At 40.1% G+C, this 19,903-nt stretch overlaps 1 protein-coding gene across 1 annotated transcript in view; it reads left to right on the top strand.

The window, feature by feature from the left end:
* Positions 1 to 19,903, top strand: part of LOXHD1 (lipoxygenase homology PLAT domains 1) — a 167,171-nt gene that overhangs the window by 55,955 nt on the left and 91,313 nt on the right. Inside the window, 3 exon segments of the mRNA XM_075186070.1 lie at positions 9,245 to 9,359; positions 16,527 to 16,607; positions 19,327 to 19,511. Of these exon segments, the coding sequence (XP_075042171.1) occupies positions 9,245 to 9,359; positions 16,527 to 16,607; positions 19,327 to 19,511 (381 nt within the window).

Genomic DNA, 19,903 nt, shown 5'->3' with positions numbered 1-19,903 from the left:
GCTATTACCTGCGCTATTACCTGCACTATTACCTGCGCTATTACCTGCACTATTACCTGCACTATTACCTGCACTATTACTTGCGCTATTACCTGCGCTATTACCTGTGTTATTACCTGCACTATTACCTGCACTATTATTACCTGTGTTATTACCTGCACTATTACCTGCACTATTACCTGCACTATTACCTGCGTTATTACCTGCACTATTACCTGCGCTATTACCTGCGCTATTACCTGCACTATTACCTGCACTATTACTTGCGCTATTACCTGCGCTATTACCTGTGTTATTACCTGCACTATTACCTGCACTATTAACTGCACTATTAACTGCACTATTAACTGCACTATTACCTGCGTTATTACCTGCACTATTACCTGCGCTATTACTTGTGATATTACCGGCACTATTACCTTCACTATTACCTGCGCTATTACCTGCACTATTACCTGCGCTATTACCTGCACTATTACTTGCGCTATTACCTGCGCTATTACCTGTATTATTACCTGCACTATTACCTGCGCTATTACCTGCGCTATTACTTGTGATATTACCGGCACTATTACCTGCACTATTACCTGCACTATTGCCTGCACTATTACCTGCGCTATTACCTGTGCTATTACCTGTGCTATTACCTGCGCTATTACCTGCGCTATTACCTGTGCTATTACCTGTGCTATTACCTGCGCTATTACCTGCACTATTACCTGCGCTATTACCTGCCCTATTACCTGCGCTATTACCTGCACTATTACCTGCACTATTACCTGCGTTATTACCTGCACTATTACCTGCACTATTACCTGCGCTATTACCTTCACTATTACCTGCACTATTACCTGCGCTATTACCTGCGCTATTACCTGCACTATTACTTGCACTATTACCTGCACTATTACCTGCGCTTTTACCTGCACTATTACCTGCACTATTACTTGCGCTATTACCTGCGCTATTACCTGCGCTATTACCTGCACTATTACCTGCGCTATTACCTGTGCTATTACCTGCACTATTACCTGCGCTATTACCTGCGCTTTTACTTGTGATATTACCGGCACTATTACCTGCACTATTACCTGCACTATTGCCTGCACTATTACCTGCACTAATACCTGTGCTATTACCTGCGCTATTACCTGCACTATTACCTGCGCTATTACCTGCACTATTACCTGTGCTATTACCTGCACTATTGCCTGCGCTATTACCTGCACTATTACCTGCGCTATTACCTGCGCTATTACCTGCGCTATTACCTGCACTATTACCTGAGCTATTACCTGCGCTATTACCTGCGCTATTACTTGCGCTATTGCCTGCGCTATTACCTGCGCTATTACCTGCACTATTACCTGAGCTTTTACCTGCGCTATTACTTGCGCTATTACTTGCGCTATTACCTGCGCTATTACCTGCACTATTACCTGCGCTATTACCTGTGCTATTACCTGCACTATTACCTGCACTATTACTTGCGCTATTACCTGCGCTATTACCTGTGTTATTACCTGCACTATTACCTGCACTATTACCTGCGCTATTACCTGCGCTATTACCTGCACTATTACTTTCGCTATTACCTGTGTTATTACCTGCACTATTACCTGTGCTATTACCTGCACTATTACCTGCGCTATTACCTGCACTATTACCTGTGTTATTACCTGCACTATTACCTGTGTTATTACCTGTGTTATTACCTGCACTATTACCTGTGTTATTACCTGTGTTATTAACTGCACTATTACCTGCACTATTACCTACGCTATTACCTGCACTATTACCTGTGTTATTACCTGCACTATTACCTGTGCTATTACCGGCACTATTACCTGCGCTATTACCTGCACTATTACCTGCGCTATTACCTGCACTATTACCTGCGCTATTACCTGCACTATTACCTGCGTTATTACCTGTGTTATTACCTGTGTTATTAACTGCACTATTACCTGCACTATTACCTACGCTATTACCTGCACTATTACCTGTGTTATTACCTGCACTATTACCTGTGTTATTACCTGCGCTATTACCTGCACTATTACCTGCACTATTACCTGCACTATTACCTGAGCTATTACCTGCGCTATTACCTGCACTATTACTTGCGCTATTACCTGTGTTATTACCTGCACTATTACCTGCACTATTACTTGCGCTATTACCTGTGTTATTACCTGCGCTATTACCTGTGTTATTACCTGCACTATTACCTGCACTATTACTTGCGCTATTACCTGTGTTATTACCTGCACTATTACCTGCACTATTACCTGCGCTATTACCTGCGCTATTACCTGTGCTATTACCTGCGCTATTACTTGCACTATTACCTGCATTATTACCTGCACTATTACCTGCACTATTACCTGCGCTATTACCTGCACTATTACCTGTGTTATTACCTGTGTTATTACCTGCACTATTACCTGTGTTATTACCTGTGTTATTAACTGCACTATTACCTGCACTATTACCTACGCTATTACCTGCACTATTACCTGTGTTATTACCTGCACTATTACCTGTGTTATTACCTGCGCTATTACCTGCACTATTACCTGCACTATTACCTGCACTATTACCTGAGCTATTACCTGCGCTATTACCTGCACTATTACTTGCGCTATTACCTGTGTTATTACCTGCACTATTACCTGCACTATTACTTGCGCTATTACCTGTGTTATTACCTGCACTATTACCTGCGCTATTACCTGTGTTATTACCTGCACTTTTACCTGCACTATTACTTGCGCTATTACCTGTGTTATTACCTGCACTATTACCTGCACTATTACCTGCGCTATTACCTGCGCTATTACCTGTGCTATTACCTGCGCTATTACTTGCACTATTACCTGCATTATTACCTGCACTATTACCTGCACTATTACCTGCGCTATTACCTGCACTATTACCTGCGCTATTACCTGCGCTATTACTTGCACTATTACCTGCGCTATTACCTGCACTATTACCTGCACTATTACCTGCACTATTACCTGTGCTGTTTACTGCACTATTACCTGTGTTATTACCTGCACTATTACCTGCACTATTACCTGTGTTATTACCTGTTTCATTACCAGCGCTATTTCCTGTGCTTTTTCGTGCACTCTTACCCGAGTTATTACCTGCGCTATTACCCAGTGGCGCACGCAGGGGGGGTTTCTGGTTCTCCAGAAACCCCTTCCCCTCCGGGAACCACCGGTACTTCACAGCAGCTATGGCGCTGTCAAAGAAGCGTCCGCGGCAGTGCTGTATTGTAGTATAATACAGCACTGCCGCGGATGCTTCTTGGCAGCGCTGCGGCTGCTGTAGAATTCAGACTCGCTGAAATGGAGCTGCTGCGCTCTCTCTCGCTCTATTTTTTTTTCCCGGGGGTGGAAACCCCCCCTTCTAAATCCTGCGTTCGCCTCTGCTACCTGTGTTATTACCTGTGTTATTACCTGTGTTATTACCTGTGTTATTACCTGCGTTATTACTTGTGTTATTACCTGTGTTATTACCTGCGCTATTACCTGTGTTATTACCTGTGTTATTACCTGTGTTATTACCTGTGTTATTACCTGCGCTATTACCTGTGTTATTACCTGCGCTATTACCTGTGTTATTACCTGCGCTATTACCTGTGTTATTACCTGCGCTATTACCTGTGTTATTACCTGCGCTATTACCTGTGTTATTACCTGCGCTATTACCTGTGTTATTACCTGCGCTATTACCTGTGTTTTTACCTTTGTTATTATCTGCACTAACCACAAACTAATGACTCCTGGCGTTACAAATGTCTTCACACTTCAAAAGTGAGTCACCACCCGCAGCTGGTGTTACATCTCCGGGAAACAAACAGCGCTGGAAGGAGCTTCACAAGAGTGTATATCCAGTGATACAATAACAATCGATAAATTAGACTTATACCTCCAAGGCTATAATGTAAAACACTCTTTAATGGCAAAACTCTGGTTAAAGCGTGGCTAAAAGATTGGTGTAGGAAGGAGGGTTTTGGATTCTTAGAGCACTGGGCTGATTTCACAGTCAGTTGCCATCTTTATTGTCGAGATGGATTGCACCTGAATGAGGAGGGGGCTGCTGTGCTAGGGGAGAGGATGGTTAGAAGGTTGGAGGAGATTTTAAACTAGGCTCTGGGGGGGGAGGGGCAAGCAATTATTTATGGGATAGACATTGAGAGTAGTAAGGAGGAATTTAACAAGAGTCAAGGGGGTGGAGAGGGGGGAAAGGGAAGCATAGCCGATAAGGAGAGGTCCTTGTTACAGCAAAGTGGAATACCTAAGTGAGGCAATAGACTTAAGTGTATGTTTGCCTGACAGGTAAAATGGGGGAGTTAGAACTAGTAGCAATGAATGAGCAGTATGATATTATAGGTATTACGGACACCTGGTGGGATGATACACATGACTGGGCAGTCAACTTGGAAGGCTATTCTCTCTTCAGGAGGGATAGGGTAAATAAAAGGGGAGGAGGAGTATGTCTTTATGTTAAACCAGCGTTCAAACCAAATATTCAGGAAGTTATTTACGAGAATATTGGTGATAATATAGAGGCATTGTGGGTGGAAATATCCAGCGGAGGAAAAAGTTCAGAGAAGTTTCTGATAGGGATATGCTATAAACCGCCAGATATTAGTATGAGTGAGGAAGTCCAACTTCTACAGCAAATTGAAAAGGCTACACAACTAGGTCAAGTTTTAATTATGGGGGATTTTAATTATCCGGACATCGATTGCAGTACTGAGACCTGAGGTACAACTAGAGGCAACAGGTTTCTGTGCACGCTAAAAGACCATTACATGTCCCAATTAGTAGAGGAACCAACTAGGAACCGGACTATATTGGACCTAGTAATAACAAACAATGTAGACGTAATATCAAATATTCAAGTAAGGGAACACTTGGGAAACAGTGATCATAATATGGTCTCATTTGAAATTAGTTTCCTGAAACAACGGTATAAGGGATCAACTAGGACTTTAAACTTTAGAAAGGTAAATTTTAATATGCTAAAGGAGTCTATAAATTACATAGACTGGAATAAAGTTTTTGAAGGAAACAATACGGAAGAAATGTGGGCTGTCTTTAAAATGTCGTTGGAAACATACACGTATAAGTTCATTCCTATGGGAAATAAATGTAAAAGAATTAAGTCTAAACCAATGTGGCTAAATAAAAAGGTAAGGGAAGAAATGCAAAGGAAGAAGCGTGCATTTAAATTGTTTAAGTCTGAAGGGTCAGAGGAGTCCTTCCGTAGGTACAAGGAATGTAATAAAACATGCAAAAAGGAAATTAGATTGACTAAATTAAAAATAAATAAAAACAAGTTGCAAAAGAAAGTAAGACAAACCCCAAAAAGTGTTTTAAGCATATAAATGGCAAAAGGATTAAAAAAGATAATATAAGACCCCTAAGAAGTGAGATAGGTGAATTGATAAATGATATTTAGGAAAAAGCAGAGGTATTAAACACTTTCTTTTCTTCAGTATTTACTAGAGAGAAACAAATGGTAGGAATAATACATAAAAACAGAAATTTAACTGTACCATTAATTAATACTTGACTGACAAAGGAAGAAATCCAAAGGTGACTGAAGAATATTAAGATAAATAAAGCTCCAGGTCCAGATGGCATACACCCAAGGGTTCTTATGGAGCTAAACTCAGAAATAGCTAGACCGCTATTCTAAATTTTCATAGATTAAATCTCATCAGGCTCAGTACCAAGGGATTGGCGAATAACAGATGTGCCGTTGTTTAAAAAGGGGACGAGATCACAACCAGGAAATTATAGACCTGTAAGCCTGACATCTATAGTGGGGAAACTACTGGACGGTATATTAAGGGATAGTATTCAGGATTACTTGGTGCGCAATAAGATTATTTGTGGGAATCAGCGTGGATTTGTGAGGGATAGGTTATGTCAAACTAATCGAATTAGTTCTACGAGGAAGTTAGTGGGAACTTAGATCAGGGCAGCACAGTAGATGTGGTCTACTTAGATTTTGCAAAGGCCTTTGATACAGTGCCACACAAGAGGTTGGTTTACAAAATAAGGGAACTGGGTCTAGGAAACAATTTTTGTACTTGGATCAAAAACTGGTTAAAGAATTTTCTAATTGGTCAAAAGTTTTAAGTGGTGTACCTGCTGGGACACTCCTTTTTATATATATTTATTAATGACCTTGGTAATGGTTTAGAGAGTAAAGTTTACATTTTTGCAGATGACACTAAGCTCTGTAAGGTAATAAAATCAGAGCAAGATGTAGCTTCTCTACAGAGAGACTTAAATAAACTGGAGGATTGGGCGGCCAAATGGAATATGGGGTATAACATAGATAAATGTAAGGTTATGCATTTAGGGATCAAGAACAAGAACACAATCTATAAATTAAATGGAATTAATTTAGGAGAATCTATAATGGAAAAGGATTTGGGAGTGCTAGTAGACAGTAGACTTAGCAATAGTGCTCAATGTCAAGCAGCAGCTGCAAGGGCAAACAAAGTATTGGCATGCATAAAAAGGGGCATAGATGCAAGGGAAGACAGTGTAATTTTGCCACTGTATAAATCGTTGGTAAGACCTCATCTTGAATATGCAGTACAGTTCTGGGCACCACTCTATAAAAAGATAATTTGGAATTAGAAAGGGTTCAGAGAAGGGCGACAAAATTGATAAAGGTGATGGAGTCATTAAGTTATGAGGAAAGGTTAGCCAGTTTAGGCATGTTTAGAAAAGAGGCGTCTAAGGGGAGATATGATTACTATGTACAAATAAATTAAGGGTCAATACAGAGAACTTTCATGAGAACTTTTTACCCCAAGGACTATACACAGGACACGCGGTCACCCCCTAAGGTTAGAGGAGAGGAAATTTCACAACCAGCAAAGGAAGGGGTTCTTTACAGTAAGGGCAGTCAAGATATGGAACTCATTGCCAGGGAAGGTTGTGATGACAGATTCAATAGATATGTTTAAGAAAGGGTTAGACAATTTTTTAGCGGAAAGGTGTATCCAGGGATACGACCGTTAATTAAAATGAAAGATAGTAGTGGATATAGGGAAGAAATAGGATTGCAATATTGGGTCTGGGGGGATTTTCACAATTGAAACAGATTGGCGGTTGCTTACTCTGGATCAATTTCAAACATAAGTGCAGGATCGCAGGAGATCCAAAATAGGTTGAAGTTGATGGACTGGTGTCTTTTTTCAGCCTCATCAACTATGTTACTATGTTACTATGTTACTATGTTACCTGTGCTATTATCCACACTATTACTGGCACTGTTACCTGCGTTAATGCCTGTGCTGTTTACTGCATTATTACCTGTGTTATTATCTGTGTTATTACCTGTGCTAATACTTGCACTATTTGGTTTTCAGTTTGAAGTCTTCTGGCGTTTTATCACCTCCCTGTTTAATTTTACATATTTGCTTAAAACTTGTGCACTGTATTCTTTGTTTTCTATTTCTTTACTGATGCTGTCTGGGAGATCAGGACACATCATCATCATCACCATTTACTTATATAGCGCCACTAATTCCGCAGCGCTGTACAGAGAACTCACTCACATCAGTCCCTGCCCCATTGGAGCTTACAGTCTAAATCCCCTAACACACACACAGACAGAACGAGAGATACTAAGGGCAATTTAATAGCAGCCAATTAACCTAGCAGTATGTTTTTGGAGACACATAATCCTAGTGGGTACCAGACCATCTTGTCCACATAATACACAGCACATACTTAGTACTTACACTATAACTACACAGTGCCTCTTAGATGGTGCACAAGAGCTGACACTCAATGCTGCGGAGATAACCACGCCCACTCCCGATGTCCACACTGCTCTGATCTCCCAGCATCAGCTTCTTCCCACTTCACTTAGGTGTCCTCTGTTCCTTCCCCTATAGACAGGTACCCGGGCTCTTGTATTATGCTCGGGGTCCCTGGCATCACTCTCTCATACATGCAGGGGATTCACTCAACAGATTTGTGTTGGCGCACTATTGCTCCCAGCATGCCCATAAATGACCTCACTGTCTCCGTATAACTCACCAATCTCCCACTCGGATCTCACCGTATCTCGTCTGCACCTCTATCTATGTCTCTGCTGTCAGTCATCGGCTCAGCGAACCTCCGTCCATCTACAAGCAAGGTCAATACTACACCAATGGCCCCGGCCATTCATGGTACATTCTGCAATGCAGCTGGGGGTCTCCATCCCCTGTAATGTAACCAACAATATAATGAGATGGGAGTAAGTAACCTATGTTATATTTCATATGAGGAAACCATTCATTCATCCATTCATTAGTTCATTCCTTTGTTTTCATAAGGAATATCTGCCCTGCAGATAACTATATTACAATGTAGGAGGATGGGACACCTACTGGTCTGGTATTTGCATTTTGCTATTCAATGCATTTTAATTACACAGAATACAGAGGGCAGTCCCAGCATGTATGACTGTTTAATTGGATGTTAGCATGACGGCTATGTCAGTTGGGTATCGACACGTTACATGGCATAGTAACCGTGATGGTGGAGTGCTGTCTCTTACGGGAAGCTAGGCTAGCTAGACTGGAACAACATTTGTCACCATCTATCCAAAACCCCGCTGTTCAGTCCACCTGCGATTAAAAGGTCCCAGTTACCAGGATGCCAACGGGCACCTGGCATCCTGGTAACTGGGACCTTTTAATCGCAGTGTCAGATCCTGAAATTTCCCGAATTATAGGTAGATGATCAGACCAGTCTCTCATTTCTCATACATCAATAAAATGACTTCACCTGATTGATTCTATTTCTGAGATGTTGCCAGGAGAAATGAGCTCAGACCCGCGAGTAAAGTTCAGACCTGTGAGTGGAGCTCAGACCTGTGAGTAAAGCTCAGACCTGTGAGTGAAGCTCAGATGTCTGAGTAAAGCTCAGACCTGTAATTGGAGATCAGACCTGTGAGTAAATCTCAAACCTGTGAGTAAAGCTCTGACTTGTGAATGGAGCGAAAACCTCTGAGTGCGCACTCGTTGTTCACAAGCTGAATGTCACCAGCTATGGAAGGGTCCAGCTTCAACACCTTCTAGGCTTAGCTATAAATAGTGATGTGTTCTGGGCTTTTAGAACAATCGTAGCCTAATATTGTGCTCATAACATTACAACAATTGATAATATCGTCTGAGTTCACAGTCTTTACTCTCTCCTCATTATAGTTTATGAAGTGGTCACCATAACTGGGGATGTTCGTGGAGCCGGCACTGACGCCAATGTCTTTATCACGCTCTTTGGGGAGCTTGGAATTACTCCCAAGATTCATCTCACCAGCAAGTGAGTATTATTGTGCCCTTAGCGTGTGCGGCATATTGCAAACAGGCGGTAGTGTTGTCGATGCCCCTCCTACATGCATTTACCACTTGGGGGAGGGGCATTGGCAAAAAAAAAAGTAGTACAAGTTCGTCACAGAATTTTTGGAGCCCTTGGGGAGACTTGATGGATTTAGGGAAATGGCAGACATTAGGTAAGTAGAATTATGTATTATAGCACAGACCATTTCATCCATTACTCCATATTGTGGCCCTGTCCTCAGTGTCATTTCAGAGTAATCTATAGATCTATCGATCTGCAGTAACTGTTCACATGTAACGTGGCCCCTGCCCCAAATGTCCCTTTATTGTGGATTGAACTGACCATTCTGCTTCTAGTAAAGCAGGTTCACTCTTCTTCTATGGACAATCTTGGGCCTATTTAATAACATGGTGCAAAGCACTGTAACCCATAGCAACCAATCAGATACCAGCATTTAGCAGTCAGTATTAGTCACACTAATGATAGCTGATATCTGATTGGTCGCTACGGGTTACAGCACATGCACCATACTTATGTTATTATAAATAGAGTTCTATAAAAAAAAAAAAAAAAAAAAACCCTTTGTCTCTTTAAACATGTTGGGCCTAATTCATTAAGGAAAATAAAGCAAAAAAATGAGTACGTTTTCTCCTGGACATAACCAGGGGTGCAGATTAGTTTATTATTTTTCACATAAGGAAAATACTGTCTGTTTTTTCATGTAGGACACAAATACTTGATAGCTTTATTTTTACACTGAAATTTAAAGTTGATCTAGGACATGCCCTACCCCAACTATAACTCTGTCCCCACATTTTAAATGTACCTCCCCCTCCAATACAACATGGTTTTGCCAAGGTGCAAAGTTACTCTTTTTTTGCTTTACTTTCCTTAATGAATCAGGACAGTTTTTTTTGTAAATGTAATTAAATATGGTGAAAGGTTACTTTTTTTTTTTTTTTTTTTTTAAAGGACAGGGAAAAACAAAATTTAGGGCATAGAAAAAAATAATATTTCAGTTTCAAGGTGCAAACTAACATATACAATGCTGGAATCCGACAAGCGCCACTGAGTGACTATGATTTCCATGTCCTGATTTTGTTTCTTTAAATTTTGCTGTTTTAAAGTGGACCTGTCACCTACACAGAGTGGAGGCAGCCATCTTGTGGTTGGAGCCAATATCCATTAGAATATCAGTTCACGGTAAACCAGTACCTCGTGAATACCAGTTTGCCCATATATTTCTTTGTCAGGAACTGATTCCTGGAACTGTATGAGCTATTGATAGGATACAAAGCGGTTAAGCACACACAAAATGGCTGCATCCACTGTGTGTAAGTGACAAGTCCACTTTGATTACATTAAAAGAGCTGAATATGTTTTATTTTCATTTTATGTCAATTCTCCTTTTAACAAACCTTGTTGACCCAGCTTACATATAATTCACAGGGTGTGGGGGAATTGTCTTTTTAGTCAGATTGGACACAAGACTAAAAAATAGTGGACACTTATTTCAATATAAGTTTAGCGTTATTTTCGAGGTGTAAAACAGCTGTGAGTTGCCTTAATGACAAGGTAATGGCACAACTTTTTTTATTGTTAATTGCCCAGTAGATGTCACTGTTCTATTGTTATCTATGGAGGATTCCCGCATTCCTATGAATGTAGACCTGACAACATGACTCATTCCCCTAGTCTCATCATGTCCTGTGTGATAATGTTTTGCTCCTGTCTCCACCCTATTAGCTTACAATGGTCATAACCTGAGTTGCATGAGCTAATTCATGTTAAAAATAAAAATAAATCATTCTAAAAATTCAGACAAAATAAATGAGGGAAACAGTTGCAGAATTTTCTTTTATCTCCAGTTATTTAACAACTGTCGTTAGAAGCTGAGTTAGGTACTTGTTACAAAAATACATATTGTTACAATTGACAGATAACCAGAGAAACCTGGGTAAGAACATTGTTGCACAATAACATAGGTTGTGGTGCCAAGACTTTTTAATTTGCAGGGAAATAGAATTATCCTATATGTTATTAAAATGGATAAAATAAACTGTTATTTAGTAAAAAATCAATTGCTGTAGTTTTTAATTGATATTTTGTTGCAGTCTGTTATCACAAGTGTAGAATTATCAGCATGAAACAGTGTGTTCTTTACGTGTTACATTGTGTTTTATCCTTGTCACAGCACAGAGAAGAGGTAACCGCAGTGCTCTGAGTATTAGGAGCAGTAGAACAAGACTTAACACTGTGCAGAAAGTGAAATGGGAACTGGTAAAGAAAATACATTGGGATTTCTAAAGCTTCTTTTGCCATACGTTGAGAATTAGCGTTGTGTAATTCTCATCTGTCAGAGTCCTCGCTCGGGCGAGCAGCGACAATCAGACGGTCGCTGGCCGCCTGGTGCCAGGAATCTCCCTGAATGATCCTCCGCCTCCGGCGATTAGTCACGTCAAAGGATTAAGACTCTGTCCGCTTTCCAGGCTGATCGCCCCCCTCTCTCATCACAATCCTTTCAAATTATAAGGTTATAATGGGTGTACGGGACCTTGTTCCCCTTCTGCAGTAAAGTCCAACTCTAGAGCCTGTTTAAATCCTTTTCATAGACAGAAACCTGCATTAAATATTTCTCAGGAGCAGTAGACGAGGGCTAGAGTATTAGAGGAGTCTTCTTTGCCGAATACAACATTTATATAGCATAATAAATGATGTAACATTGGATGACACAAATGTGCATATATTGAATGTCATTATATATAATTGCACTTGGAATGTGCTAGTGTTTTATTAGAGAAACTTTTTAGTTTCTGTTATATCGGTTTGATTTTGCTGTATGTATTTTTTAGGGGGTGGGGAGGTTATAGACTGTAGGTGGCGCTGTTGCTATTGGTGTCCATGAAGAGGATTAGCCATTCACTAAATGCTCTCTGCGTAGCAATTTACTAAACAGTTACTAAACTAGAGACTGAAACCTTAACAATAACTAACACTCTGCACATTTCTTTTTTTCTAATAAAATTGAAATAAAAAATAAAATGGAGCTGTCACAATGGAGGCAGCCATTTTGTGGGTGGGGCCAATCTCATACTTGCCGACTCTTCCTGAATGTCAGGGAGACTCCCTGAAATAGGGGTGATCTCCCTCACTCCCTGAAGAGTCCGGCATTCTCCCTGATACTGAGCCAGTACAAGACGTGGTTGGCTTCGCCATCTGTGGCATGATGACACATTTCAGAAATTGTGTCCTATGTCCATGTATTGATGCCTAAGGAGGTGGCCATTTTCATGGAGACCAAGATTTAATCAAAGACTGACAGGTAAGACAACATGACTTCAGTAATGGAGACAGAAATATAAAAGACACTTCAGTCTGTAGAGATTCATTAGCTGCTTTTCTTTACCGCATAGTTGCCTACTCTCCCGGAATGTCCGGGAGACTCCCACATTTCTGTGATACTTCCCGGGAGAGCAGGATGGGGGCTTAATGACGCAAATATTGCATAATCTTAGCCCGGCCCCCTGATGTAATTGGCCACAATTGTGACAATCGTTAAGGGAGCGGGGTTAAAATGATGCAATTCATCAAGCCCCGCTCCCGCACGCCCACCTCCCCCGGGATCTCCCTGAAGCCAACGAGGCAAGTATGGCCAATCTAGGCGTGCCACCTGACAACTCATTAGGTATTGCGTGACACCGTCGCTTCCTGGTGAATTGGTTGGCTGCATTCTCAGGAAGATTGGCTCCACCAACAAAATGGCTGCCTCCATTGTGTGACGACAACAAAACCGTTATTTACCGAGTTCTACAACATTCCATTTCCTGTATGGCAAAAAAAGATGGAACTTTCTGTATTTTCAGGCTAAATGTTGATCCTGTGTAAGCATGCTAATTATTTTTCTTTTTAAACAGTACAAAGAGAAGACTATCATGTTCCGTACCCAGAATCATTACTTAGTCCTGGCACTCGCTGTTAGGACTCGTCAGGGCAAACTCTCCTCTCAGCCTCGGGCTGTCAGAAGTAGTTTGTTGGTTACGCTGGTAGTCAAATACATGACAAATTACAGTACCGCTTGCGGCTCGTCTAGCGCAGGTGTCGCTCGTGGCCTTGGCGTTGAACTACACTTCCTATTCGTCACCTCTGCATGTGACAATGGGGGTTATATTATAGTTCAACAACACCCAGGCTGTGAAGATGCCGCCTATCTTGGTTTAAGAAAAAAAACTCCCGGTCATAAGTGCAATTTTCATGTATTTAATGTGCTTTGAAAAATCAGGTTGAAGAAAAAAAAAATACTTTTCATTGAATAGTTTTGCCATATTGTCCTAGTTAATGTTATGTTCAAAAGAAATCCTCTAATGTTGCACAGAAAATTAAAGTTGTAATGGAAGATTGATATGTTTTATGAGACGAGAGAGGTAATCTTCTCTATTGTATAGATAAATTTGCTACAATATTTATATAAAAACTAATCTACAGAATCTAAAATGAATTATTACTGGCTTGGTTTACAATAATTCGTTTATGGCAAAATTATTGACGTAAATGTATTTCATTTTTTTTTAAATGTAAGTGTTCGCTGAGATAAAGTAGATGTATTTATGTGATGTTGGCTGGAAACGTAGTGGAAATGAGAATATATATAGCGTACTGTGGGTGTTTTTTTATTGTCTATAAGCAGCCAATCGGATGTTAGCATTCGTTTTATGGTAGAAAAATGTCAGCTTTAGTTTGACTGCTGTGGACTTACACATTGTTCAATCTCATTAAGTTCCATATTGCAAAAAATGATGATCTTCTAGGAATCATTATGAACTATTCTGATGCTTGTAATGGTCTGAGCAGGAGATACATTTTTTTTTTCTAAAACTGCAAGTGTAGTTGTCAAAGCCCCTCCCCTTTGACCTCCCCATTCATCCTCTGTCTTGGAGAATCAGGGAGATGAAAGTTACAGTCTATTTAAAATGTGCTGCCTTATCCCACTCTGAGTTGTTCATTTTGGGTGGAATCATCCTTTCTTGCGTAGGGTGAAATATTTCAATTGAGTTGACTCAAGAAAGAAATAATCTCAAAATGATCCAACAAAAAGGCGGCAGAGAGAAAGTAATCATCAAGTCACTTTCCTGACGTTCCTTGTTGAACTTCTGCCGATGAGTTTAGGAGCTGGATGTGTCTGATGATGACTGAATGATTTCTACATTTATTTGATGATCTTTAGTGCATTCTTGCTTGCCATTGGTTATTCAGTGCACTTTCTCTCACATGCTTCCACACGGGTTTTCAAAATGTATTTTAGCTAACATAATTTATATTTTCCATGCATCTAAGCAATAAAGTAAGAGTTCTTCCATAATCACAGTGGGGTACGACACAGTGATAGCAATGGCACCTGGCTTCTGATTGGTTGGCAACGGTACTGTAGATGTCCAATAAGCTGATCCACAGGTGGACACAGATCGCTATATTAATTCAAAGTACTGGCTGATACTGGCATAGGTGGGGTGGGGGGGGGGGTATATTGGGGTCCCAGAAATGGGAAATCCATTGGGTATACTAGTTTGGTGTGGTGATGGTAGTGGTGGGTAATTCTTTTTTATTTTATTTTTTAAAGTGTACATTTTTCTTGATACATTTATTGTTTAAATAAAAGCTTATTTTGCCATTCAATAAATATTATAGAGAGTAGAAGTTGCAAACCAAACATTTAGAAACTTAAAGAAAATAATAATGTAAAAAGCTCATTTTGCTACTACCCACCAATCATAAAACGAGCATTCACAGTCTCCGGCACTTTTAATTACAGTTTATAGTTCTATAATAATTCTGGTGTATCAGTAATTGCTCTTAAAGAACCAAAAATAAATGCAGCAGGAAATGTAGTCAGAGGCGCCACCAAGTGGAATCAGTAGGTACTGACGTCCTACTACTGTCTGCAACTCAACCAGTAATATAAAGCGCTTAACATATTAACTAGTGACGCAGCAAATCCATATTTGGGAAGTTCTGATCTCCTTTACATGAAACTCTGCAAAATAACTGACTGAATCCGAACCCTATTTTGTTTATCTATAATTTCAGATCCTGCAAGGTGTTAGCCTATATCTGAAATTTCTGAGAAATAGGGATTTGGTTGGATGGATTGAAATCCTGGGTCAGGTGGTTGGTGTCAGAGACTTGTAAGGCTGTTACAATTGATCCGGGTTCAAACAAATCCTTTTGGATCAGCAACCCAAATTGAATTGTGACTTCTCTGTAATTTTAATAAACAGGGCACAGAGTTTTCACTTCCATGTGGTAGAATTACAGATGAAATTCACTCATCTAGACTCCTCCCTCTTCATTTTAATATGCAAATTGGGATTCACATTCAGTTTGGTATTGAACAGAATTTGTTGCACAATTATTCAGTATTGCACCGTATCCTAAATCCTGTATTCAGTGCAGCCCTGATATTAATCTATGGTTTTCTTTTTCCAACCTCAACGTAACCCTCTACTTATAGTATATTGAGTCACTAAATAATTTCCATGTTTCTCGGTCTCTAGGTAAGGACACATGGCTTAAGAGTTAAATGGGCACTTAGTGGATTTCTGTTTTCTAAATAAAAAAATACCCACAGTACTTCTATACAGTTCCAGGAGGGGTAATTTCTGAAAACTGGCGCTCAGATAAATATTTCAAAAATGATATTGTAATCCCTGGCAACCAATCAGCTGATTGGTTGCTAGGGGTTACAGCCTATTTTCTGCAGAGTTAGCTGTGCACCAATTTTCACAAATACCCCCCTATGTGTCACTGAGGAGAGGATTGTGGAGCTGGGTCCATCACCCCGGAATCCTCATTCATTTCACACTTCTTACGGGTGTTTCGTGCACCAGAAACACTTTTTGGAAGCAATGTATGAACTGATCGACTCGACCGTCATAAAAACCATAACTGCATTTCTTCCAAAGATCGTCCAATGAGATGTTTGCCCAATCTGTGATGGCATGTGACTGGCGCTGGGATCCAGCACTAACCACGCATTTTACTTTTTTGTGGTTTTTCTTTTGTCTTTTGTTTGTAAGAGTTATTGTACTGTTTGTGTGTTTTTCTCACCCATGTTATTATGATGCTGAACCTCCCCCCAACGTGTGTATGTTGTAGGAGTAGAACAGCTTTTGAGAGGACGAAAACCGACGTGTTTCGCGTAAAAACAAACAATGTCGGACCCATCAAGAAGATAAGGTAGGGACTGTGAATTTCAACTGGGTTCAGATGTCATGAAAACTGGGACACAGGTAACTGTGTACAGAAAGGTGGTGTAACCCACGGCAACCAACACCTCATAACGTTTTATAGCTCGATTCTAAACCAACCCCGCCCACGCCCATCTAGACACATTTAATTTACAATAAGCCACCTCCTTTCAGGGTCCAAGAATCAAGACAGTCCCTCCAAAAGTGTGACCATTGGAACGTATAATAACCAATCAGATGTTTCCTTTTATTGTCTAAACTGTAGTAGAAAAATCACATTAAGTACCTGGTTGCTATTGGTTACCACACTAGTTTCCATAGTTACCTGTCTACCAGCTTTCATTGATTTCCCCTATTGCAGATGTCATTATGTCCATGCATTTGTTGTGTTAGTTGGAGAGAGATACAGATACAATTAAAAAATATTTCTGATGTTCCTCTTGTTTAGTTCCTTTTGTTACCAACATAGCATTGTTTATTTATTTTTAATATCTTTACTTTTCTACTCAATGGCATTTAACATGTCAAAGTCAGAAAAAGTCAGAAAATATTTAATTGATGTTTTCATATTTAACATATAGTACTTATTTAAACAGGACATATTGTCTTTAAGCATCAACCCTATGAAAAAAATCAGGTGTGTTTATTTTAACATAAATCACTGTGGCAGCTATAAGAAGAATGTTGCTATGTACCATTTTCCCTTGTTCATTTTTCTTCAGGCTGCTAATAATGATTTATGATTCTGAACTACCATGGCAACCACAGTCACATAACACATAATATAGGGAGCAGAGGGGCTTTGGAACTCCCCTCTGAGCTCTGTCTGCACCGTGACATCCTCCTTATCCCCCCTCTGCCATCACATGACAGGCTGAGAGCTGTGAGCCTGTGTCTGTGTAGCACAGTAACTTAGTCTGTGTCTGTGTAGCACAGTGACTGTGTCTGTGTCTGGCAGCCATTTTGAAAAGGAGCTTTTGAAAAGGAGATAATGATTTGCATGTGTATGCTTAAAAGGTACTTAACTCGCTACGTGAAGAAAACAAATCTTCTATGTGGGATTGCTGCTTTAATAGACTTTAGGAAGGAATAATTAGACTATTAATGGATATGGAAACACTTTCTTGAACCAGCAGTATTTTCTCCCCGCCTAAATGTAGCGCTATATAACTTTGTTTTCTATGCAGACAACTATCTCTTGGTTAGTTAGTAACATTTTAAACAATGTTTCATTTATTTAGCAGCAGAAACTTAATTGCATACTCCAACAGTTTTCAATCATCCAAGTGTTGTAATATTACCTGTTGAAACAGCTGACACAAGGATCCTGTTTGCAGGACACACTAATGGCAAAATATTGCAGTAGAGAAAACCAGAATCGTAATTAAACACAAGCACGTCTGACGACTAAATGGAACCACAGCTAATTTAGGTCTAATGGTATTGTAACATATTCCTTATTGGATGAACAGACTCCAGGGGGTAAATGTATCAAACTGAGAGTTTTCAGGCGGGTTTGAAAAGTGGAGATGTTGCCTATAGCCACCAATCAGATTCTAGCTGTCATTTTGTAGAATGTACTAAAGAAATGATAGCTAGAATCTGATTGGTTTTTCAAACCCGCCGGAAAACTCTCAGCTTGATACATTTACCCTCAAGTCTGGTATCGTAACACACAAAAGGTGTTTGCACTGATTGGGAATCACTGACTATTATGTCATTATGTTAGTAGGTAGGTGATATTGGAGACGTTTATAAGAATTTCAGATTAAAATTTTGCACAATATTGTTAAAAAGACACCTGGTTGTTTCTTCCGGGTATTTATAGAGATAAATTGCAGTGCGTGAGCGTTGTGCATTCCTTTTACTGATAGTCCGTGGCAGACGCTGAGTACATCATAAATAACCGCTGGACACCTGCGCACAATGTGTCACCTCTGGGAGTGACTGTAATTCATACAATAGTAAGGATGCAATAACTCGCTCCTACAGATTTATCTTTATTAGCAGCAATGATCTGAGTTATATCCTATTCTGTATACATTAAAGTGAGTAATGTTATAATATAGATTACCCATGGATTGCTCTGATAGTACTAATTACATTTTGACGCTGTATAAACATCATGTTTATTAAAGCACGTAGGAGATTTATTTATTTTTTCTTTAAATATCAAGATAAGTACCTTTTTAAGCAGGCATCTGATGGAGATTGTTCTTAGCTATCGTCCTACAAATCTCTGGACTTGGCATGCACAAATGACTGCCTGACAATCAGTCTGCTACTCAGACACAGGCTCACAGCTCTCAGTATGTCATGTGATGGCAGAGGGGGGGGGAGAAGGAGGATGTCACAGTGCAGACAGAGCTCAGAGGGGCATTCCAAAGCCTCTCTGCTCACTACATCATGTGACTGTGGTTGCCATGGTAGTTCTGAATCACAAATCATTAACAGCAGCCTGAAGACAAAAACACAAGGGAAGTGGTAAATACCGACATTCTTCTTATATCTGTCACAGTCATTTATATTAAAGAAACACAACCTGATTCTGCACTCAGAATTAGCAAATTGTTTTTTGGTGGAATTCGTTAGGATACGTTTTGGGCGGAGTTATAACTTATTGATTTTGCTAATCCCAAGAAAAAAAGTAAAACATGACCGCTGTGTAGAAGGTAATGATACCCTAAGAACCGCAACCTTGTTCCTAGAATTGAGCACGATAACACCGGGATGAACGCGGGCTGGTATCTCGATCGGGCGATTGTGACGGACATGAACAGGCCCCATCTGCGCTTCTACTTCCCCTGTAACAACTGGCTGAGCAAGGAAGACGGAGACGGCCTGTACGTCCGGGACCTGCTGGGCAGCCTCAACCCCATGGATGTGCCTAAAAGTAAGTCACATGATCCTCTGCCAACTGAGGCTTAAGTCACATGGGACTTTCCAGCTGTTGTGGGACTAAAAGGCTCAGCATGCCTATTCAGCTTTCGCCATGTTTATGGTGTGTAAGGGATGAGAATGAGGGTGTTTCAAATGCTGCCCCAGGTAGCTGAAGGGATAAGTCCATCCAACTAATCAATTACCTGTTATTATTATTATGCATATTATTTAATTGATCCTTCATACTTGTCCAGTGGATATATTAAGAGATGACTGTGTAATAATATATTAGAGAATGTTATATTCTATGAAGGTTACTACATCTGCTTTCAGAGTTCAGCCTTCCACAGACTGCCCTTCTTTCTGTCTCTGTCGCACAATTCCTCAATCTATTTTGAGTTCTGT

Source organism: Mixophyes fleayi, chromosome 1 (genome assembly GCF_038048845.1).
Source record: "Mixophyes fleayi isolate aMixFle1 chromosome 1, aMixFle1.hap1, whole genome shotgun sequence".
NCBI classification, from domain to species: domain Eukaryota; kingdom Metazoa; phylum Chordata; class Amphibia; order Anura; family Limnodynastidae; genus Mixophyes; species Mixophyes fleayi.
The sequence above is the reverse complement of the archived record's forward strand: the minus strand, read 5'-3'. Positions and strand labels throughout refer to the sequence as shown.